Source organism: Orbicella faveolata, unplaced genomic scaffold (assembly GCF_042242905.1).
Source record: "Orbicella faveolata isolate gen_17 unplaced genomic scaffold, um_ofav_v1 contig_46, whole genome shotgun sequence".
Taxonomy (NCBI): domain Eukaryota; kingdom Metazoa; phylum Cnidaria; class Anthozoa; order Scleractinia; family Merulinidae; genus Orbicella; species Orbicella faveolata.
This window is the reverse complement of record NW_028301576.1, coordinates 28,936,050-28,960,204: the sequence shown is the minus strand read 5'-3', so window position 1 is coordinate 28,960,204 and position 24,155 is coordinate 28,936,050. Positions and strand designations below refer to the sequence as shown.

The window sequence follows — 24,155 nt, the reverse complement described above, 5'->3', positions numbered from 1 at the left end:
AAAAAAGCCCTAAGCTCTATTCAAAAAGATAATAGTTGCAACAAGGAACAAACCACTCATTGAATTGGATGAACACGTGGATGAATGTAAACTTTCACTTTCACAACAGCTCATGCCATCTGGAATGTCTGTATGAAGAAAAGAGAGCTCATGAATCAAGAGCCAAGCAGAAACGTCTTTAAAGTACTAATAGAGAGTCACTGATTGCAAAGCAAGAAGCTGCAACTGTACCGTCACTTTCGAAACCAGGAGTCTCCAGAGCAAAACTGATCTCTTCCAGGCAGCTTCCGTTTTCGATGACTCATTTCTAGGATAATTTAAACTTAATAAATAATTGGTTTAAAAAAGAGTTCGCAAGCAGCTTCCACCACTAAAAGCCTCCAAAGCCATCGCAATTTACCGATACTTACCGCCTCCGTCCGCCATATTGGATAAAGCGCAATCCACGGTCCCTCATTTGTCACTACACATGCCGGGATTGACCGGAGGATTAGGATAGCAATAATTTCAGAGTCAAATAAGAAATCACGCTAATCATAATTTTGGTCTCGAGATCATGTTGCTACAAGCAGACCAAGGAGAGAAGGACAGAGAGAGTTTTTTCAAGGACCAACGAAACAATGGTATGAGTGTAAATTTTTTCTCATAAGTTTGTATTTATATTGATTTTCTCTTTAATTAATAAGAACAATGTTAGTTAATATGTTGGGATAGACAGAATTGAACAGTTTCAAATACAGTACACTTTTAATATTTTTGCTATACTATACTAGTTGACAATTCAAGGAATCTATAAGCTTAAGTAGTTTTAAAGAACTATTAAAAAGTGACTAAAAAATTATGTTGTTATCAGGCAGACCATAATGGAAAAGTTTTAAAAGTAGTAGTCTATTTATAACCTGTAACATCTACCAGCCCCATGATATAACCTCTGCATAAAATTAAATGTGTGTTAATTTTTTAGTGACTGCCAAAAAGGGAAACAGATGGTCTTTGGCCACCATCAGAGTTGGTAAGTTTTTAAAAGTTCTATTTCATTCTTCTAACATGGTAAACCTGTGATGAGTAGACCTGACTAGACCAAGACAGCAATTTGCAAAAAACAAGAAAAGTAATTTAAAGATAGGGTTTTAATTTTCACTGTTCAAAGTTGATTACATAAACAGTATCCTGATGATTTACTATATTTTTTGGAGCTCTAAGTTCTACAGTTTTGAAAAACATCTATATGCAGATTTGTCAGCAAAGTTTCTCAAAGCATTTTTGTTGGGATGCGGAGCATTAAAAAGTAAAAATACTCATTTATCTGATTAAATGGAAATAATTTACCCTCAGCAACTATTTACCTATCTTTGCTCATGCATACTTCTACATGTTTGACCACGGTCAAAGACCTGACACCCTATGCCATATGGTGTAACATAATGTGTTTTAACAATTTCTGTGATAGTAATTTTACTAATACAGAGTGTTGCAAGCTAACATGATCCTGAATTATGAAATTAATGCCTGGTTCCCAGCATTATGGTTTGTGATTTATTAACACATCACCACAAGGCTGATTTTAATGTACATTGTAAATTTAAATTCAGTTTAATGTAGAGTGGTGTCCACAATTAGCTGTAGTAAGCTGAATACTTCATTGGCTTTCGTTAATTAAACAGACATGAGATTATCTGTCTTTTATTTGGTTTAAAGCTCTTGCGGTATACAACCGCTGTCCTTCTGCCTATGATGCTTTGCGGGGACTAAGCATTCTTCAACTTCCCTGTACAAAGGTGTTAAAGAAAGTTCTGAAAGATGGTGCTGAGCAGCCTGGTATTGATCACCACTACTTTGAAAGTCAGCAGGAGAAGTTCCAGACCTATCAAAGCCAATGAGAAAGTTGTGGCCATCCCCAGCCTCTTGGTGTTGGAGTGTTGATGTGGGATGAGGTGAAGGTAGGACACAATATCATTAATCCTCATAAATTATGATGCTTCAAATATGAACTCAGAAAAGTCAAATGCTGTGCAAATATTCTTATGTGTTCGGGCTGGGTCACATTGCTCTTATTTACTATAGTACACTGCAGCCTGAACTGGGCCATTTTCAAATCACCTCGTACTTCTGTTTCAAAAAATACAAACTCTTCATGTGAAACCCTGAAATGAAAATAAGTTTTTCTCATATTTATTTTTATGCAAATCAAATTCGATTTTTATTTAAATGGTTTCACATTGTAAAACATAGGCAAAAGGTAACTCAGAAAAACCTATTGTAATCACGACTATGTTATATATTAATAGATCTTTTTTGGCAATATTTTGCTCTCAAGGTTCAAATGAAGGTAGCCTGGAACCTTAAGGGTGGGGGAATAACGAGCTTCACCATGGCAGATGAGTTGCCTGTGTTGCACGATGTTTACTCATCATCCATCCAGAGTGGTTGCCATAAGACCAGCTACATTGTACAATTTCTTTGGAGGGACCTTACTTCAGGCTACAACATGATTGGGCCCTATTTTCCAGTTCCAAATTCAATCGATTCGAACACGTTGCAGGAATTCTTTCAGAAGTGTTTAAAAGCATTCAGTGCCTATGGTTTTAGGGTCTCCATAGTCCTGTGTGATGGTGCTTCTTCAAATTTGACCCTTCTTAAAATGCTGTGTGGATTACCCAGGGCAATGCTGCCTGTCACTGAAGATGTGAAAGAATTGAGTGAAAAGTATAAAGTAAACATGTCTTTCACCAATCCTGAGGATCCGATTGGCAATCCGATATTTGCAATGTTATGTCCAAGTCATCAGGTAATTATTAAGAATGTCATAAACTTTTTAACATGCATATTTTAAATGTACCTGGGTCTTGCAAGAATGATCATAGTAATTTACACAAGCAGGGGCTCCTGTAAAGTTAAATTGGATAATACAATATTCTTTACAGTGCTGCGCACGGTACCATGAACACACTGACAGTTTTTTTGACATTTTTATGACATATTTTTGACGAGTTGATACAGGTGGGATAGAATTCGGCGGGAAACCAAACATGACTAAAGCTCTGGACTTTTAAAAGCTCACGGTTGTGAAAGATATACTGAAATATTGATCAAGAGTTCTACAATGCTACACACTCGCGTTCAAAGTGCTTGTAAGTTTTCCTTTTCTAAAATATTTGAACTCGCGTTTGCTTGACAATCCGTTTTTTTCTTTCTACGACCTGACAGCTGTCTCGCAAATGAAATTATATTTTTATTCTATTTTACACTAGTTGATGTTCAACTAAGACTGAATAGGTATGGTGGAAGCTTTGATAATGGAAGAGCCCTACCTGCAATGTACAGAGAACAAGTGTTGGACCTTTATCATGATGGATTTGGCAACTGTCAAATCGCACGGGAAATTCGTTCGAGCCCCGGTTTTGTACAGAAAGTGATAGACCGTTACAATGAACAAAATACATCCCTCAGAGGCATTAGAGTTGGCTTTCCTAGTCCCAAAATGAATGAACAAGTCGTGGAGTACATAGAGGTACAAAAACTAATGAAACGGAGCACTTATTCGACCGAGACCAGAGGCTTCTACTTGATGGCGTGGTTCATCCTGCCAATCTACCGAGCGTATCACAGATCAACACGGTCATTCGCAAAGAACTTGTAGTGATGAGAAAGAAACTTACATCTATTCTACTCGAATCTACAACCCCTTAAGCAACAACAGCTATCGATGATTTTCTTACTGAAATAGCTAACGTCAACCCAATGACCCTGCATTTCTTTGACAAATCCAGCGTAATCAAAACTACAGGGAACAGAAACTACGGGAGCGCGCCACTAGGACAGGCTGCTTTCGAAATTCAGTATTACACGTCTAATGCAAATTTTACTGTAAATCTTTTGCATTCATTTTCCGGCGTAGATTTTTACAATATACTGGACGGTCCATCTAATGGATTTGAACCACTAAACGTCTTTGACGAAGTTCTTCAAGAGCATCGAGCTGACGGGAGTGCAGTACTTGAGCGGGGAGACTGCATGGTCATGGATAATTGTGGCTTCCACCATGGTCATCGCATTGAACCAGTGCTCAGGGACATGTTAGCCGATTGCGGTATAAGACTATTATTTCAGCCAACTTACTCACCACATTTCAACACCTGTGAATATTGCTTCCACAAGATAAAGGCATTTTTATGTCACCACCAGATGCTAGCTGTCAATAAAACCAAAATCGCAATAGCACAGGCGATGCTCAACATTACTGCCAATAGCTCGTATGCATATTTCAAGCACTGTGGATACTTTTTATGAGCAACACTTTTTTTACCTTTTTGTAAATTAGATCAGAAAACTCAACTAAGAAAAATGTTACATGATATCTCTGAACACAACATATCATATTTACAAAGTTTGCTGTTTGTCATTGTTGAGTTGCAAAATACATATCACAGACGTAGTAACGCAAGAGGTACAACTACAAGAGCAGAATATGAACGAAGGTTTGTTCAGCTAATAACTACAACAGTAAAACATTTCCAGAAAAATCAACAAATGAACGAGAATCTGAAATTTGCAACGCTATGAAGCCGAGTTATTTGTTATTTGACCTTGATCAATATTCCCCATGTTCAAATAAATCAGTGTACAGGAACTGTTGAGTTCACTTTAGTTTACCTTAATTTTACTCATGAAAAAACGCGAGGAAGAGACAAGAAGAGGAATCAGATGCCTTCTATCCTGTGAGTGTGGTGATACGCTCTATTTATAAATAGATGTTTACATTTGAGTTCTCATATTGATCTATAAGTCTCCAGTCTTCGTCTTCACACCAGTGAGGAACCTTTTTGAGCGCTCTTTGCAAAATTATCAGATCCCTATCCAACCAGCTTCTGTTCACATACGTTACTTGGTTTTGTGCCTTCAATCTAGGTCTCACAACAAAGAAAAACGAAGATTTTGCACGTTCACGTGCAGCCGTGAAACTTTTGAGATGGGTTTCCTCTTCTTGTGCCTTGTTTTCCAGAGATCTAATCTCATGCTGAAGTTGGCTAATTTTCGTTTTGTGTTTGGGATGCTTTTCTATTATTTTACACACACTGATGTCCGCACAAGGAAGTTTTGAGCATTTTACTTTTGTGTGACCACTGCAGTGACAGTTGTTACAGAGTCGAGCTCGAATATCAATGAGCGACTGAAAATGTCTGGATTCACTGTTCAGTTTCTCCAATTCTTCTTTTGCACTAGCAACTTGTACTTTCAAAACCTTAAGATTTTCTTCCATTTCCCGTCGCTGGCAGTCCACACGACTTTTCTCAGCATTTTTTGGAGCTGTCATAGTTGCGAGATGTGTGCCAGGCGTTGGTGTGAAAGACAAATGCTTCGGTTGCAGCGACTTGAATTCGTTAGAAGCTGAAGAACTCGGCAGTTCCACGTCCACTCATCTCAGTTTTCTCGGCAGCGGCAAATCTACTTCGCTTGCCTGAAGAAAAATCTTTCCGTAGTCCCGATCCTTGACTTCTTTTGTACTCCTTAGCATCTCACCAAAAGCAAAATCATCTGGATCTTCCAACAGATTGATCATATCGCCGTCTTCGTCGCGATATCTTACACGAATGTTTGAGGCGGGTAAGTGTGCAAGCGGTGAACAGTTTTGCTTTATTGCCTGCATAAGCTTAGCAAAGGAGATATCCTTGATCAAGAAAGTACTAAATCTTTCCTCCCCGTACTTCACCTTCACCTGGTACATTGCCGTGTTCTTTGTAATGGATATCATGCTGGGAGATCTACTCCGCCTTACAAGATTATCTACTCCCTGATTGGTCAGTTGCCGATTACCACGCATCAAACACGTCAAAAATATGTCAAAAAAATGTAAAAAAAAACTGTCTGGGTGTTCACAGTACCGCGCGCAGCACTGTAATGAACTGTATTTCACTCCAGAATGTTAATGTTATTTTTTTCACTTTTTTGGCCTAAGTGTACCCCTACAAGTATAAAGCTTAGATGTTTTCATGCAGTGACTTCTTTCAAGGATTAATATTGCTCCCCTGGCCATTTACCAGTAGTTTTAAGACTAATTTTGAAGATTCATTTGATAATTACAATCAAGAGATAATAATGATATTTGTCTCTATTACAACACCTTCAGTGCTCATCAATGACTTTTATCAATTTCGAATCTGAACAACTGGGCCTGAAAGTTCAGACATTTGTACATATCTCCTTATTTTGTTTATTTGTTTGTAACTTCCAGACTTGCTGTTAGTGATCCACCTCTTAAAGCAGTACACTTTTATTGTCATGATATCATGATACTGTTGATATTCAAAAGTATTTTATTATAATTTTTCTTATTTTAAGCAAAAGAACATGATAGCTGCCTTATACTGCTCAAGAACAAGTGGCTCAAAGAGGCTCACACTGGATGGAACCCTTTTTGGATGGCAGACAATTGAGAAGATCTACAGCCAAGAGATGGAAAGAGCAGAGGGGGGACAAAGCCGCAAAGTCCCTGGTCTGAAATACGCATTTGTGTACCGAGACAACTGGACACATCTCAATGTTAGACCAGCCAAGATCATGCAGGTAACAAACTTATTTAACCCAAAATGTTTTACATTAGAAAATAATTTCATTGCTTCAAAAGTCTGCAGCAGATATTTTTGGATCAACTAACGATGTTTCCTTTTTTAGTAGTGGCTGTTTTATCATGATATGAGAAAGTTCTGAAAGTTGCATTTGCTAAGTTCAAATTGCTAAATATTTGGTCTGTTTGTTATTATTTTTATTATAGCAACGTTACATGATTTCTGCAATCGATGAGCTGAGCAAAGAACTGAATTAGGGGAGTGCCAAGCATGTCGTCAGTTTCCTAGAAGCTTGCAATCTCACTTTTGAAAAGGGACTGCTTAGTAAACGGAGAATAAAAAGCATGGAGAGCTCTGTCATTCAAAATATCAAGAAAGGAATGGATTTCGAGAAATGGAGCCACAGTCATGATGAAGCAGGTATGTTTAATACCAGTAATCATATCTTACATACTGTGTAAGGTTTGGAATGAGATGTCTGATGATATTTTATTTTCTCTTGGGATTCTGTCAGTGTAAATGAAGTACTAAAGAACAAAATGTCAATCCCATATTTCTGTTTTAAGGGATTATGGTAATATTTTGTTCTTGTTCAGTAAGTAAACAACATAGAGGACAACAAATTTACTTTCTGCTTTTTTTTATGAAGTCATTAATTCCTTTTTACCAATTTGCATCGGATAATAGCATTTTGAAATGAAGTGTAATATGCAATCTTCATAAGGATCTTTGTGTTACTTCTAGCAGTGGGAGGGGGTCTTTGACTCTTAAGTATGATTGGTTTATTTATTTAATTGCCCTGCAGTTTATATTCTATTACACAATATTAGTGAGTGTTACAATGTTTTGTCATCAAATTAAAAATAAATTATTTTGTCCTCAGAATACTCTGACAATACCAAGAAGTCTAGGCAGAAAACGTATCTTGCATGGCAGGTTAGTTACTAATGTTTAAAATAGTAAAAAAATGAATTTGGGTCAGTTGGCAATGTTTTATTTCTCGATAGAAGTAGCTAGTGCACAAAGTTTTTATTAATAACCTGGAATAATCCCTGTCTTCTTAACAGTCTTGCTATCATTTGTTAACTTGAAAATTGATGAATTCTCACCTCAGTCTTGATAACAACAACCCTAAACAGGCAGTGCAACAGTAACTGTCACTTGCATGCAATCATGGACAAATAATTGATATTGCTATGGATTACATTGACATATGATCTTGAATCTTGATTACAATTATGTAATGTCAGTGAAGATGCATTATGCCATTTCGCTGTATCTTATTCTATACTGAACTGTCACTATTTTTTTTTTTCATAGACATGGGATCTTCTTCAAATTGTTGTGCATGGTTTTCTTTCATTCTGTGAATGGTTCTTTACCAGTGTGTCACCAGATGGAAGACATTTCATCACTCCATTGTGAATCAATGGCAGTGCTTTGGAATCCATTTTTAGTGTTCTAAAGCACACAAGAGGGGGGAATTTGTCTGCCATTGCTTACCCTCCAGCATTGGGAAGACTCATTAGCAGGAAGAGTTTAGCTCAAAACAATAATTCTGAGAAGGGTTACAGAGACCAAAGTCTTAACCTAGATGGAGGGTTAATTTCAACTCAAGATCAAATTTCCATACCATGTAGCATTGTCTCCAGGGATCTGTGCAAATTTATTTTTCCTCTTATATCGCACAGTCCTTAATAGGAGGAAGGCAAGGCAGCAGTGCCTGCACTATTATTGCTGTTACATTTGGTAATTATTGTATGCAATATGTTAGATGTTTCATTGCTATGGACACAGTTGCCACAGTCATGGACTTCTTTATTTGTAAAAGCAATATGTGACACCAATGATATGTATGATGAGTTGTATGGGGATACTGCCATCTATCTTGACGTAGAAGATGTCGCACAGTCCCTAGGTACAGATTGTAATATACAAAGTATAAGTGCAACTGCTGGTTTCTCAAATGCGAATAATTTTGCTGATCTAGCTGCACATGTGGGCAATGTTCAACAGCCATCCTATGGGGTTCTTATTGGCTGTGAAAAGTCAGTAGGTATTTTTGTACAAACTAATGGTCTGTGTGCATTAATTGATAGTCATGTACACAATAGCAATGGTGCCATCATAATGATGGCAGATACTCCAAGCAGACTAATTAATGCTTACTCAAGAATGCTACTTGAGCAGAATTTAATTCTTAATCTTTCCACTTTCACATGGGTACAGTACATGTATAATCATTACTAGCAAATAAGATAAATTAGGCAAAAGATTCAGGCTTTACTTTTATAATTTACATCTATTGTTACTCATTATTCAAGGCTTAAGAACCCAGGGTGGGGATAGCATATGAAAGGGGTGTGGATGCTCGTCGTCTCACTTAGGGGTGTAAATTTCGGATTTTTCATCTTGCTTAGGGTATTCCAGGCAAAACACCAATATTTTTAGCCATAATGGTCTCCTTTAGGGCTGCACATGAAGAAATATAATTCTATTCTTAGCTTTTTGGTATCTTTTAGGGGTCAAGAAAAGCTAGAGTCACACCCAGATTGCTCTCTTTCAGGGGTTCTTTTCAAAATTTTCGACAAGCATCCCCGCCCCTTTCATATAGGAGTCCCCCCGGGGCTTGAGAATAACTTAACTTTCTAGTATCATGTCATCACAAAAAAAGTGACTATCGGTATCCTTAAACTAAAAGTTGCACCAGTCTGTGCTCATTGCTTCTTCTGTTGCGCAATAACGAAACACTTAAAGAGAAGAACAGGTAATCTACATGTAGCCAAACAGAAATGTTACATAAAAAATAATTTTGTGACAACCATTTCAGTCAGGAGCCCTTATGGAATCCTAATTTCAGTTCAATCAACACCAAATAATCCGCAAGCAATAAAACTGATGTAAAAACTATCTGTCTTAATTGTCTGGCTAAAATGTTATGTTCACTATGCAAATAGAAAAGTCACTTGCGTTTTGTTGCCAAGGCGCAAGCTTTCAAACGTGGTCTGAGCATCTCATCGGCATCCACAACTTCTCCCTGGTTTTTAAATTCTCTCTCCATTCTGCCATTCATAAATTCATTGATTCTGGTGTTAGCTAGTTTTGACACTAATGCCTGGAAAAGACCATTAACTATTTGTACATTAGTTGCAACTTCTGCCTCTACAATTGAAGCCACGATAATACAGAAGTCCATTTCCAGTGTTTCATTGTTTAGCACAGCATTTTGACACATGGTCAAAAACTTTGACAGGTACTTTCGTAGATTAGAATCCATTGCAAACTCGCAAACTTCGTTGTCCACAGATCTTAAAAGGGGGAGAAGTTCAGTTTTGGGAAACTTCAAATTCCCTTCATCGCGGGTTTTGAGGCTGGCTGCAATGTTTGTTTTATCTTTCAGTAAAAGTTCACGGAGAATTTGCTATTCTTTTGTCATGATCGGCTTTCTTTGATCGGACAATTCTCCATGCCCTTTCTTCCCTTCCAGCGTTTCTTCCCGAAGTTTAATCATGCGGTGAAGCGAAGCTCCACAGAATCGATACAATATGTCGTCCGATTCTTCCCTTAACACTGTTCTTGCCTGACCAGTTCCTCCATTCTCCATTTCGGCTTTCTTTATTTGTACATGATCGTGGATTGTTGAATACACACTTTCATGTATCGCACTTAAAACAGCATGAACAGAATTTGAATCGAACTGTTGATTTGAAGTCTTTAGTATCCTCTCCACGATCATCCGCTCCTGCATTGTCTTTCCAGGATAGAAGTTAGACAGAAACTTCATCCACGCAATCGAAAAAGCCGCTTTCCTGTAGGTTGAAGTATTACCACTGAATGCTTCCATTGCCAAGTTAGAAAACTTCCGACAAAAGCCATTTGTCAGCAACAGGAAATTTTGAATTTCGGTATCGCATAATAAATGCTCCACAAAACGTTTACAATCGCCTTTGTTCAGGCGTGGATCGTTCACTAAAGTCGACCGTAGCTGCTGTTCCACTTTCTCGACTTCTTCCGATGAGAATATCGAGGTTGTAAGGTCTTCAATCTCGTTGGCATTCAACGATTTATCTGTTTTTGTCTTCTTTCTCAGCCACACGGTCTCAGCTTTGGACCGATTACCAGAAGCTGTTTTCGTGGTTCTTGCTGGTGCTTTTCCTTTAGACGTATTCGACGCCATTTCTTCTTCACTACTACTTTCGGAAGATGAACTGAAATCTGCCGAAGAGAGGTCATTAGAATCAGAAGTTTCACTTTCTTCACTGGATGAATTCTCTACGCATTTCGCCATTACTTTTATTTTTTTGCTGTAAGCTGTGACCAGTGGCATGTGACATGCGTGTGACGTATACAATAGCTTCCCTCTGATTGGGCATTCTAAAGAATTTGCAGGAACAAGAGCCCCGCGGTGTTCTAAAAATAAATTAATATGGGAAAGGGTTGACTCCAAGGGTTAGTTTATCATAACAAAGGCCCGGCTTCGATTATTTGAAGGACTCAGCAGGGAAAGGGCGTTAGGTATTTTAATCAAAAGTGAACTTTGTCGAAAACACTCCAAATTTCGCATGCAGTTTTGTTCCGGTATGTTAAGCAATGTTCTGTAGTTTTCATGCTAAAGTTCGCTTCGTTTTCAAGATATTGTGTATGCAATAAACCACTCGGTTTTTCCAACCTGTGTGCCTTTTTTGCATACGTTATTTCTCGGGAACAAAGAACAACCCAGTGAAAAAAACTTCAGAGCAATGTTTCTCAGGTGAAATAAAGCCCACATGCCAAAATTCAGCCAGTTTTGAGCACTTTCAAAAATGGCTGAAAAAATCCAGGGGACATTCTTGCCCACTGCCTTTCAATTGTTCTCCCATACTTCTTAATTACACCTGGAGAGTGCACAAAACTGCCAAAGCTTAACCACTTTGTACAATTCCTGGAAGTTCTTCTCATATCTGACTGTTTTGTTTACATGCGAAACTTTAGTTTTCGTGCAGATTTACGACTCACTGATGGCATTAAACTGGTTCCAAACTTGGCAAAAGAATCTCTAAAACATTGCTGAGTAAGACTGAGAGGGAAGCCATTTTTAAGGGGTCACTGCAAATCGCCATGTTTTAGAAGTGCCGAAGAGCCATTTTTCTCATGAGACATCCACCATTTTGAATCCCATAGTGTTATGTATAAAGCTTAGTAGCCTTTCCTTATTGCAAAATAAACAATGCTGAAACATTACATCATAGAATAATTTGCAAGTATGTTGGATGAATTTAGTCAATGTTAGACTCATTTCAAGGAGGCAAACAGGGTCACTACACCAGATATAAGATTTGATGGGAGAGATAAAGAAAGAAGAATCATTTTCACTTTCAAAATTCCTTACCCCATTTTCAAAGATGCACAAAAAATTGTGCAAGAAGGAATCACATGCTCTATGGACACTTCTGGTGAAAATTCTTTACCCAGAAGTAGCTATGAGAAGCCAAGGTCTTTGGCTACAAGCCCAAAAGAAGGCGAGGCATCATCTTTATCGGTCACCAAACAATTCACCTACATAGATTTGGTCGAAAAGTACACATTTGGTGAATGTTTTGCCTTCAACGATGACCCAAATATTAGAAAAGAAATTGATTCAGCTTTGATGAAAACTACATACAACATTTCTCTGCAGTACAAAAAAACCAAAGGTAGGGCAAGAAAAGAGTTAGAAGAGCAAGTCCGGAAATTTCACGTAATGGAAGGGCGGGCAAAAATGATTCAAGAGTTTTACAACAAAATGGAAAGCCTGCATGATGAAATAGGAATCCTACATGATGAGCTACAAGAATGGAAATCAAGGTGTAAGAATTTAGAGGAAGAGAAGGAAAGGATCTATGAGGAGATGGTGTTCGAGGCAAAACAAAGTGAAAGGAAAACCCAAAGTTTACAGGAAGAATACAAAGAACTGGAAGATTACATTAAATTGTTAGAAAAATCTTTGGACATTTCATCGTTCAAAGGAAAGCCTCTTTCACAAGTTAAAAACAAGTCCAGGTATTGAATTGGAAAGTTTAAGTGTCAAAGAATCAGACACCAGTGTGACTCACAAGGTTAGTTGCTTGCCTAATTCCAGCAATTCTACATCTCAATCTGCAGAGGGGGAAGACAGGTACAGCTCCTCGTCAGAAGATGAAAAAAGAAAAGTTGAGCAAATCCTTTTCTTGTTAGACATGTTTTGTGTGGGAGATTCATTCTATCATGAAATCTCCATGATTACAGACAACCTACCCAGGTCCTACCTGGTGAAGCAGTGCTGTGAACAGCTGAACAAAATGTGCCACATTGAGGCATTGGATGAAAATTTTGAAGGAGGCAAAGTGAGTTCAGTTGAAATTCTTTTTACTATCAATGACAAAATCAAAATTAAAATCAATGGTGGTGCCAGAATGACAAGGAATTCAAATTTCATCTTACTTTCATTTTCTATTCTTCAAACTGGGGAATCTGTCATGTCTGCAAAAGGAAACAGAACTATTGGTATAGTCAATGGAACTGAAGGGCATCAGACAATAATGGTGTAATTTGGAAGTTTATTCAAGGAAATAAACAGCTTGATTGACTCAGGAAAATTAACTGTAGATGGTCAAGACTTCAACACTGAATTTTACCTTGGAGGCGATTACAAATTTATTTTACTGATGCTTGGACTCAATGAAGCCACATCCAACTATGCCTGTGCTTGGTGTAAAGTAAACAAGGCTGATCGTTGGAACATAAGTGACAACTACCTTATTTATAACACTCCACCCATGGTATGAACTCTCGAAGAGATCCGTGAAATGTCAACATCTAAAGATAATTACTGCTGTGATAAGCAACCTTTGTTGAACATTCTGCTGGATCATATAGTAGTAGATGAACTTCACTTGATGCTACGTGTTACAGATATTTTGATTGAAAATTTCGTCAATGAATGTTTAGACTGAGACTGTGAAGATGACTTAGACAAAAAAAGGGGGAAGCAAAGGAGGCACAGCTCAAAAACCCAATTCAAGTGATCAGACCTTCTGGTGTTTCTTTCGATGTGTGGGAACAAAAAAAATGGTGATGGGAAAGCCAGCAGTAGATATGACTGGACAAGCCTCTTGGGATCTGACAAGAAGATCCTGCTGGCTGACCTCCCCCAGTAAACTGCTCAATACCCTACGTCCAGAAACTGTATCAACAGTTGTAGAGGTATGGACAGCATTTGCTGACATCTACAAAGTTGTCAACAACTGGAATCCAGAAAACGACCCAAAACAGTTTTTTATGAAAGCAAAGCAGTGGATTTCTTTGTTCCTCAGCTTAAATGACAAAAGGAAGGGGTACAAAAGAAATTCAATACCACCATATATGCATTTCATGGTGACACACATCCTCAGGTTATTCGAGCTCCACAAATCAGTCAACATTTTCACAGGACAAGGAGTCGAAAAGAACGACGACATGGCTCGTGGGATTATTTTGTGCAAGTCCAATAAATGGGATTCTGCTAGGGATGTCCTTCGACAAGAAAGATGTCAATGGGAGCCAGGTGATCTGGTGACGTTATTGGAGAGAAAATTTTATTGCCATATCCCATAAGGCAGCCCGCGTGTAGTCGTGAGTTTGCATTTGAATGATGGCAGTCACTGCCAGGGCGAGTGTTGATACTTTTCAGAATTATTTTGTCTTGTCTTATACCGTGCTTGGAACTTGGAATTGTGCTGTAAATATGAGAAGTGTTGATTTGGACAGTTGGGAAGTCTCTTTCGACGGTGAATCTTTTCTACACTTGGATGGAAGTGATTTGAGTACTTGAATCGCACAACATGCAGCGCTGGCCGCATCGCATTGTAAGCTTGAAAATCACTTCGTGTTTTACTTCAATTTGCTTTTAACAGTGTACTTTCTATACCGGTATTAAAGGTACTGTATTCCATCAATCTCTAGTTTGCTTTTATTTAGTCATTCATTTTATTATTATCGTATGTCAGCCACAGCACTAGTTTGGTCGACCATTCGATCAAACGCTCTCCAACTCAGTAAAGAAAAAAATTTAATAATCTGAATGGCACACGCCAAGAATTGCTAGAAGAGATTGGCCTGACCTTTAATAAATTTGGAGAGGTAGTTGTGGGCTATGTTGACATTGAGAATTACATTACACTATTTCTAAGTCACTCAAGTGTACAGAGTGCAGTTTCAACACCAACCAACAGCATCATGATGGTTTCCCATGGCTGAAATGGTCATGCCATTTCACAGGGGAGAAAAGTGTCAGAGTGAAAATCATTGAGCCTTATAATTTACTGAGCACAGTATAACAGTTGCTCTTTGGTTGGGAAATGATGACTATGGCACTGTCCAAAAATGCGCAGGGGCAGTTTATGAACAGCTTACACAACTTCAAACAATCAAACATGGACTAACCCATTGATGCCTGAATGAAATTGCCCGCGACCCACCCCTAAACCATATGCGGAGTAACCACAGACACAAGATCAGGTTTCAAGACATTGTTTATTTAAAGTTCAATAAATGAAGGGTTGAAATATTAAAAAATTTTAACAAAAAGAACTCAACCTGATGTATAAAACTGGTGAGAAAACAAGAAATTATATTATTTCCTTACCGTGCGACAAAATGTCCCACAGAAGCAGAGAAAATTGACTTTGCGAAAATGAGTTAATTATTGACTTTGGGGGACAAAACGAAACCAAATACAACAGAATTTTATTCTTGTAACGGCTAACATTTGAGAAAACAACGAAAAATAAAAGCGAAGAACTCTTGTAAAATCAATCTGAAAGCAAGAAATCGAGTAATTTCTTCGCTGTGCGACGAAATTTGACAGCGCTGGAAAGAAAGATGAAAGTCGTAAATCAAAAAGACGACAAAAACAAGGCAATTATTTTGAGATCAGTCGTATTTCAACTGTGTTAATAAGTGGCCATTTTGGTTCTTTTCCCAGCAGTTCTGTAGTAGCTTAATAAGACGCGCAAATATTTGAACGAAGTGAATAAACAAAATAAACAAAGTGCCTGGAGGTGGCCGTAAATTAAATATGCAGAAATCCAGCGTACAAGTTACTGTTCACTTTTAAAACCTAAAATTCCCAAACACAGGGAACCAAATGAAAGAAATGCAAAAGGAAGGTCAATAACAATAGATTTTCATTCACACTGAGGCGAAGAAACCTATTTAAACGCAAAAAATTGTTCAAAATTTTGCACATGTGCTTTCCTGCATGACCACATGTTCAAATTATTCTTTACGCTAACACAAAAGCTTGAGTTTTTACCGACCGCTTTTCCGGACATTTTTAACGCCTGTGGCTTTACCAATCGTTCCAAAAGTTGAATTCAACTTCGAAGTAATAATGTACATTACCATTTTTGTTTCTTAAGTCCGAAAAGCTGCTTTAAATCTGTGATCTGAAAGCGCTCTGATCTTCATGTTTTCGCAGCGGTTGTAGGAAGAAAACCTTCTTCACCAGAAAGTTCTACGGACTCTGTACTACTTGATCCTCCATACTGAGGCCACCTAAACATTGATTTGTATTTTTCCTTTCTATTTTAAAGCCCAAAGCAGTAATTTATCTCTGTTAGGAGTGAAAACAAGACCTTGGAAGTTTTTAGATTTGTCCCACAAACGTGCCATGATTACTTGCACTTTTCGAGCGCACGATTTTAAGAAGAAAAATCGTCTTTCTAGACAGCAATTGGCGGAAAATGGGTGGAGCAAACTTTACAAGTAGTAGGACACAAAAAACCTCATAGAATAAAACTATTGTTGGCCTGTGGAAGAGAGCCTGGAACAACGAAGCTGCAAGAAATGTTGGACAAAGTCTCGCAACTGATGGAGGACTTGCCATTGTTTGCGATCTCTGCGACGACACCAATGAGAATCTGGAGGAAAGATATCTGATTGCACAAGATCCATCTTTAGTTCGAGCGGCACAAATGGCTTCCTTGCATCTTCTGCACACAGTTCCTTCAACCAACAAAGCTGAATACTCCATCAAAATGTATGGATCAATGGAAAGAAGGTTCAACCACCTCTTGTGGGAGAGAACATGTCATGTGCCCATGCAGAAGGCCCACAACTCACTGACTTTGTTGGTCTAGATAATCGAGTACTGAACTTTTCTTAGTTTAAAAATCTTTACGAATATGTGGTAGTAAAGTTATAACTCCACTCACAACCAAAGTATGATGAGAAAAAAAGCCTTCCGACTGAAAACTGCCATGTTTATCCTCACAGCCCTATCGACGTGTCAATGGAATACACGCCGAAGGTCAGAACAAGCTCTACTAGGCGCACAAAGTATTCTGTGCGGCTTTAAAAATAATTTCTCCTTGAAGATGATTGGTTAATTATTTACGGTCAGATCACCTGGAGCTTAAAGAACATGAAAGGGAGGTGCGAAATTACACAGAGAGAAAAGAAAGCTACTTGAATGTTGAAATTAAAGAAGCCCGAAAGCGAGCAAAAATTCATCTAACTGAACATCTGCAACAACCAAGTGAAGCTCAAAATGAACAGCCTCCTACACAATCCACAAGCTCCGATACTGATTTTTCAAAAATGACTGAGAATTCAACAATGAACTGAAACAGAGAAATGCCAAAGGCTTCAGTCAAAAAAACAAAGCTGAGCTTCTCAAACAGCTGGAAGAGATTTGTAAACAAGAAAATCATCAATCAGCAAACAGCTAGCAAGCAGACAATGCAGTTTTCTTCCTGAATCAATCAGGCAACTTGTTACTTAACATACAGTAAATAAGGTCAACACCCTTTAAATTAGATGTGGCAGTAAGCAATGAATAAATGATAAATCTTGTTTTAAAAGGGACCAAATCAAAATCTTTTGATGCAAGAGAGCTGTTGACCAGGGTAATGACTTGTTCCAAATCTCAAACTGTCTTTGGTGAATACTCCTGGGCAGTGAAATCATGATTTGTTGTGAGTGCTTATTACATCATGGGCTCAGCAATGGTACTTTGACATATGGAAACAAGGCAAATATGTTGACCTTATAAACCTCCTTTGTTGTAACCCTTTCACTTCCAAGGCCAAAATCAAACTTCGGTACAATCCTAAATTTGATTTGGGTTCATTAAAAGAATGTGAAACTTTCATTTGAATGGTTACACAATATGGTTTCACTGACACACTACAAGACCATGTCAATGGCTCAAGGTTTGGCTGCAGGAGTAGATTGGGTTAAGCTCAAAGAAAGTAATCTAACTTAAAAGTGTGAATGGCCAATGGTTAAAGTCCAGAGAAAGTTTCTCAATAAGCATTCCCTTATGTTCTAGAAGTTTTCTCTGAAAAAGTGTAAAAGTTTTAGGTGACTTTCCTAAAAATATTTGCACCTTAAAAGGGTTTTTTACCCTTACCCCGATCCCCATTGGAGTAACAAAGTAAATCCCATTTTTCAGGGAGTTTGCATCTACTGAAGTCCTCTTCATATAGTAAAATATGCCCCTTTTCCCTGGCCTCTCTTCCCTTTCCATGAAACAAACTTCGAAAGCAATCATGGTGAAAGTCAATCACTACATTACATTTACTCTTATTTTTAAGTTTCGAGAGCACTGATACCTGTTAAGTATCTACAGCTCTCATCAACCTCTCTGGTTGCACTTTGAAAGTTCTGCAGCAGAATCAAAATAGGTACTAGGTCAGCTCCTCTTGACAGCAACCAAAATTTTGAATTTATAGAAATCGATTAAAATGAACTAGGAAACCAAAATTGAATGAAATACATGTACATTAATCAGGGTCTTATTCCAAAACTTTAATGTACAAACATAAATAAATACATTTAATAAAAAAAAATAGACTTATAATTCTGTTACAGTGTAGACATCCCACAGTAGTAATGGAGACTATTAACATAAATTATTGGTGTACACATTTGACTGAAGTTAGAACACTGCCAATAAAAACTCTACCAAACGTTTAAGTAAAATGGTCTTTATACATGCAGTTGTTGCGTCTCCTCGAAGAAAACTCAATTGAAAAACAAAGAAGCTATAGTTCCTTTAATTATTATACAACAGCTCATTTACTAAACAGTCAAAGTGTCAATGAAAGTGACCTGACAAGATCAATGGTGAGGGTTTCCTCTTCCTCCCAACTGTTTTCAAATGTGCTGTAACCTAGCCATTTAACCAAATACTGTGTCTAAAAATGATATATTATATGCGTAAGTACGTGTTAAAGAACAAGAGAAATCCAACAGCAACACCTGACAAACCACAATATTAAAACCAAAACTTGAACTCACTGTTCTGCCCGAACTCCTCTTGGAAATCAATCGCTCCACAGCAAAATAATGCAAACTAACATTTCTTTTAATTTTGCGAAAGTTTTTCCCTCCCCAGAGAAGATCTCAGGAGGAAGCATTGTGTATTTGCACACAAAAAAACTGCAAGAATTTTTGCTTGAACTTCGCACACTGCTCGCCATTACAGTGTTTTTTGTTGGCTGCAATTTGATACTTTCACACATGATCAGTATGAGCTCTTCCTTGATTCCCGAGCCCTCAATGCATTCCACTGACTGTCACGGATTTATTCCCATGGAACACAATCACGCAAGTATGTTGATTTTTAGACAAGAAGTAAGGAAATTGCCAAGTTTGGATTGTTGCATTCATTTAGAATTCTACTGAAAGTATTGCCATGCTCCACCGTTCTTTTTAGAAATCCATGATGCTGGTTGGTTTTTCGTTGTTTTGTCATTGTTTTAGCATTGTGACTGGTTTGGCTACACCAAATCATCACATTTGATGTGGCGTGCTAGTATCATTTTTCGAAGTCTAGTTTTGGCATTAGTTTCCACACATATCTCACTTAAACCTATCAAATGCCATAAGCAACCATGAAATAGCTTTCTAAAATCATCTCTGCTAAAAAAGAAACGGGTTTAAGACTAATTTGCCAAAAACACGGTTTAAGTATGTGTCAATGTTGAAACCACTAGGCTTGCTTAGAGTGTTTTCGAGGCATATACTGCAATTCCATTGAAAAAATCTACAAACTCCCACCCTTAAGCAACATTATCTGGCCAAAAAAAATGTGAAAAAGTTCTTCTTAAAAGTGTGCACAATTCTGTGCCTTTAATGTTTTAGTGTATTTTAAACTTTTTAGGTCAGGGATCACATCCTTTCTTTCCCCTCGCAAGAGTCACATTACTCAAGAAAGGACAATGGCAACAAATGTTATTTGGTAGAAAGTCTTTTGGCGCAGCAAGTGTACCATATGTACCTGCAGGAGGGAGAACCCGAAGTATGGATCAATAACCTAAATGTCCTCAGGTAAATAATTCAAAAGTGATAAGTTCCTTGAGTGTCTCACTTCCTTGTTTTTGTTTAATATTATCAGTATTCTCGACATTGACTAATTGAGTTATGGAATAGGGTAACTGATATCAGAAGGTGACATCATTGGAGCAAGATAATGTTTGTTATCTCAGACTTAATCAAAAGAAAAAGACATCATTGAAAAAAGTTTATGTTTGTTAATTTTTTGGCACTAAATATTTCTTTTCTTCCTTCTAGAGAAGTACTGCAAAACCAGCAACCCTTGCCGAAACTTCAACCTAAAATCAGCCAAGACTATTACTGGCATGTGTTTAACACAGAATTCAATCTGCGCTTTGGTCTGCTGAGGATGGATACCTACGTGAGGTGTGATGAGCTGGCTTTAGCAATTAAAGTCAGCTCAGGAGAAGAGAAAGAACAACTAAAAGAGGAGCATGACAAACACCAAGAGGAGGCACAAGCTGGCTACGACAGTAAATGTAGGGAAAAGCTAGTCACCACCCACAGCTGGTTGGGAAAGCAAAGGATTCTGGGGCCACAGAATAAGCCACTGACTGTAGATGCCGTGGACAAGATAACCTTTGACTGTGAGCAAAACCTTCCCACACCCAATCTCCACCAAAGCGATGAGTTTTACGCCACGCAGCTTTGGGTCTACAACTTTGGCATCCACGATTGTGTGGCCGAGCAGGGCTACATGATGTGGGGGGGAATGTAGCAAAGTGCGATTCCTGTGTAGTGGTCTCCTGCCTGAACATGTTCTTCACAGAATTCAGAAGTGGAGCAACTGAAAGTTTGCATTAAAAAGAAAATTCAGATCTAGTTTGACGCAGCGGTTTTAAACAGTGTGGTTAATTTATTACTCTTAGAAATCACAAAAACTTAGAAAACCAAGTGAACCAACCACAACTCAAGCAAATGCAAGTGGTTAGCAGTATTGTCTTAACAAAGAGAGAAACGAGACTAAAAAGGTCTTAATATCTTCTCTGTAATTTTTCATAAGTTATAAGTAAAAAACAAAAATAGAGGTAAAAACCAAACAGCATGATTTTAAGACTTATCACAGTAGAGAATCGAAGATCAAATCCATTTCATTTGAACTTTCATTTTTTTACCTACAGATTGCTGCTCAGCTACTCTGACAGGTGTATCGGCCAGAATAAAAACTACCTCCTAGTGAAGTTCTTGGCAGACCTCCAACATGAAGGAATCTACGAGGTGATTAATCACAAGTTTCTCATGAGAGGCCACACATTCCTTGAGAACGACAGGGATTTCACCCAGATCGAAGAGCAAAAAACAACCCAGGTGTTGGTGCCCAACAATTGGCTTACGGTCGTCAGAGAAGCCAAGCTAACAAAACCATTCATTCTAAGTTTATTTTGAATTATATTCAGTTCTTATCGTAACAGGAATAACAAAAAAATGGCAAAAGGACTGCAGTGATGCGCACCCAGAGTCTCTATGAGTCAAGAATTTATCTATAGTTATAGCGACCCGTATTGTTAGAGTCTTACCGGAAATCATTCATAGCAATCAAACTGGGTGCGTTTCAGGTCGCTACATGGAAGAAGCCGCAAGATCAATTCTGGACATAATGGATTACACAAAAACTTATGTTATTCCTGGATTGCTACTTTGTATAGATTTCGAGAAAGCTTTCAACAGTCTGGAGTGAAATTTTATGTTTAAATGCTTAGAAGTCTTTGGATTTGGTCCCAGTCTTACAAGATGGTTAGAAACCTTTTACAGTAACATAACAAGTTGTATTGTCTGTAATAGAATGCTCTCAGCTAGCTTTGAAATAAATCGATGAGTAAGGCAGGGAGACCCTCTTTCCCCTTACTTGTTTATCATCGCTGTGGAACTATTAGCAGTCGCTATTCACTCATGTTCAGAAATAAATGGAATCAAAATAGATTCAAAAGAATTCAAAATGGTGCAGTATGCAGATGATTCAACAGCTTTTGTGTCAGATATCAGATCTGCTCAATACCTTTTAAGTTACTTGATCAATTCGAAAAATGTTCTGGCCTAAAGGTGAATTATACAAAAACTGAAGCAATGTGGATTGCCTCCTTCCGTAATAACACCGAAACACCTCTAGCATTGAAATGGCAAAAAACTGTAAAAGCTTTAGGACTTCACTTTAGTTACAATAATGCAGAATCAGTACAAAAGAATTTCTACGATAACCTCAGAGGAATCAAATCTCAGATACACTTGTAGAGTTGGAGAGGCCTCTCCCTGTTTGGTCAAGTGACAGTTAAGAGTTTATTACTTCCTAAAGTTTTATACATCTCGTCAATTCTTCCTTCTCCTATGGAGTTCATAAAGGCTTTTCAAACAATTATGTTTAATTTTCTTTGGAAGGGTCCTGATAAAATCACCACAACAGAAGTAATAAATGATTTTGGATTTGGTGGCCTAAAGGTAACTCATCTCACAACATCAATTATGTCAGTCTGAATTTCATGGATCAGAAGATTTTTAAGCAATAATTTTTATCCCTGGAAAGCACATCTATTACATTTACTAAAACCTTTTGGTGAGAATTTTTTCTTCATTGTGATTATAATATTGATGACTATAACATTTTCCCAATATTTTATAAGGAGATGTTACATTGGTGGTCAGATTTTTGTTTTAGATTCAACCTTGTAAGTCCATGTGAAACAATCATCTGGAACAATCATAACATTGAAGTAAACAGTAAACCTATATTTTATAATAATTATAATAGCGCAAACATTGTTCTTCTAAGCAACTTTAAATTTGATTTCAGTAACACAGAGTCCTTTAACCTTGCAAAACATAATAGTTAAAAAGATTCCAACTTTCTGACCTAGACTGGTGTTTGTTGCGCTGTACCGTCATCTAAGAATTCCAACCTGCGAAGTTAATAAAGATCATGTCAGATCACTGCAATTTAAAATTGGTGACAAAACCTTTGATCCAGCACTTAGCAAATCTAGGGATTTCTACAGTCTGCTTACATCTTGTAACACGACAGAGTCCAGAGGCTTCACAATGTTAAAATCTAAATTTTCTATTGATAGCCTTCTCATTAATAATGTCCTGTATCTGTGAAACATATGTGCAATGCTTTCAGTTTAAAATATTGAAAGACATTTTATTCACAAATTCTTGCTTAGCTAAGATAGGTTTAATACAAAGCAATGTTTGCACCTTTTGCAATACTGGTGTGGAAACCATTGATCATTTATTCTTTTACTGTATTTACTCATGAATTTTGGGAAGAAGTTGAATCTTACTGGTTTGCTATAGCCAAAGACCAAAGGAAACTCCAGTTAAAGACTATTTTAGTTGATGTCACAGATACTAAATGTTCTCTGTTTAACTACTGAATCGTTTTAGGTAAGCTGCATTTATGGAACTGCCGTAGAAATAATAGTCATCCTTTTTTCTCTTCCTATAAGGAACTAATTCAAAGAAAATATGAAACTGGATGTCAAATTGCTGCTAGGTACAATAATAGCAAGATGCTAGAGGCTAAGTGGAAACCCTTTCTGCATTGTAATTTGCTAGGCACATTGGTGTGTAATCGAAAAAAGGAAAAAACAAACTGTAAAAGTAGTGTAAGAATTGAACTCTAAGGAAGTATTGTATAGTAAGTAGTATAAGTAACTTATCGTTAGTGGTATTGTAAGTAGTGTATGTCTTGTTTTGTTAGTAGTGTCCTTTGTGTTGCAATAAAGAAAAAAGTTTACTTTAAATTATATTCAGTTATTATTGTAACAGGAATAACAAATAAACAGCACGCAATGCATGCAGAAGCGATAACGTAAAATTATTCCTAGAAGATTGGAACATAGGCAGACAAACTGATTCTTAAACTAAACTGTAGAACTTTTGTGTTAGAAATTTTAGGGGTTCACATTTAGGGTAGTTCATTTGTAGTTCATTCAAGTAGTTCATGTACCAGGTCCATTGTGTTAGTCCATGTGCTATGGGTCAGTGAAATGTACCAACCCAAAAGAAAGATTAATCACTAAATTTTGCAATACATAATAAAGGAATTTCTGTTAGTGTATTTTTCAAATTTCTTACACTTACTTTTATTTTTGTTTCAGCGAGGATGTTCATCAGGATCTTTTCAGGAAACCTGAGGATGTTTAGGGTTGTTACTGTGATTTTGAGATTGATATTTTCGAAACTATTTTAGTGCTATGTTATAAATTTTCAAAACAACATTTTGCAATGTATGAATCAAAATTTTGTAAACCATTTTGAAATATCATTTTGTACGTA

The 24,155-nt window shown here is 37.4% G+C and overlaps 1 protein-coding gene and 3 pseudogenes across 1 annotated transcript; 3 read left to right on the top strand and 1 right to left on the bottom strand.

Moving 5' to 3' along the window:
• Positions 1-556: 556 nt before the first annotated feature.
• LOC149099500 (uncharacterized) lies at positions 557-2,833 on the top strand. The gene is made up of 4 exons (XM_089276851.1): positions 557-623; positions 965-1,012; positions 1,699-1,842; positions 2,289-2,833. The coding sequence occupies exons 1-4, from the start codon at positions 557-559 to the stop codon at positions 2,831-2,833; spliced, it is 804 nt and encodes a 267-aa protein (XP_089132977.1).
• Positions 2,834-4,317: 1,484 nt separating this feature from the next.
• Positions 4,318-7,530, bottom strand: LOC110056912 (uncharacterized; annotated as a pseudogene).
• On the top strand, positions 6,349-8,816 carry LOC149099499 (uncharacterized; annotated as a pseudogene).
• A 3,169-nt stretch (positions 8,817-11,985) lies between these two features.
• On the top strand, positions 11,986-13,721 carry LOC149099498 (uncharacterized; annotated as a pseudogene).
• Positions 13,722-24,155: the final 10,434 nt, after the last annotated feature.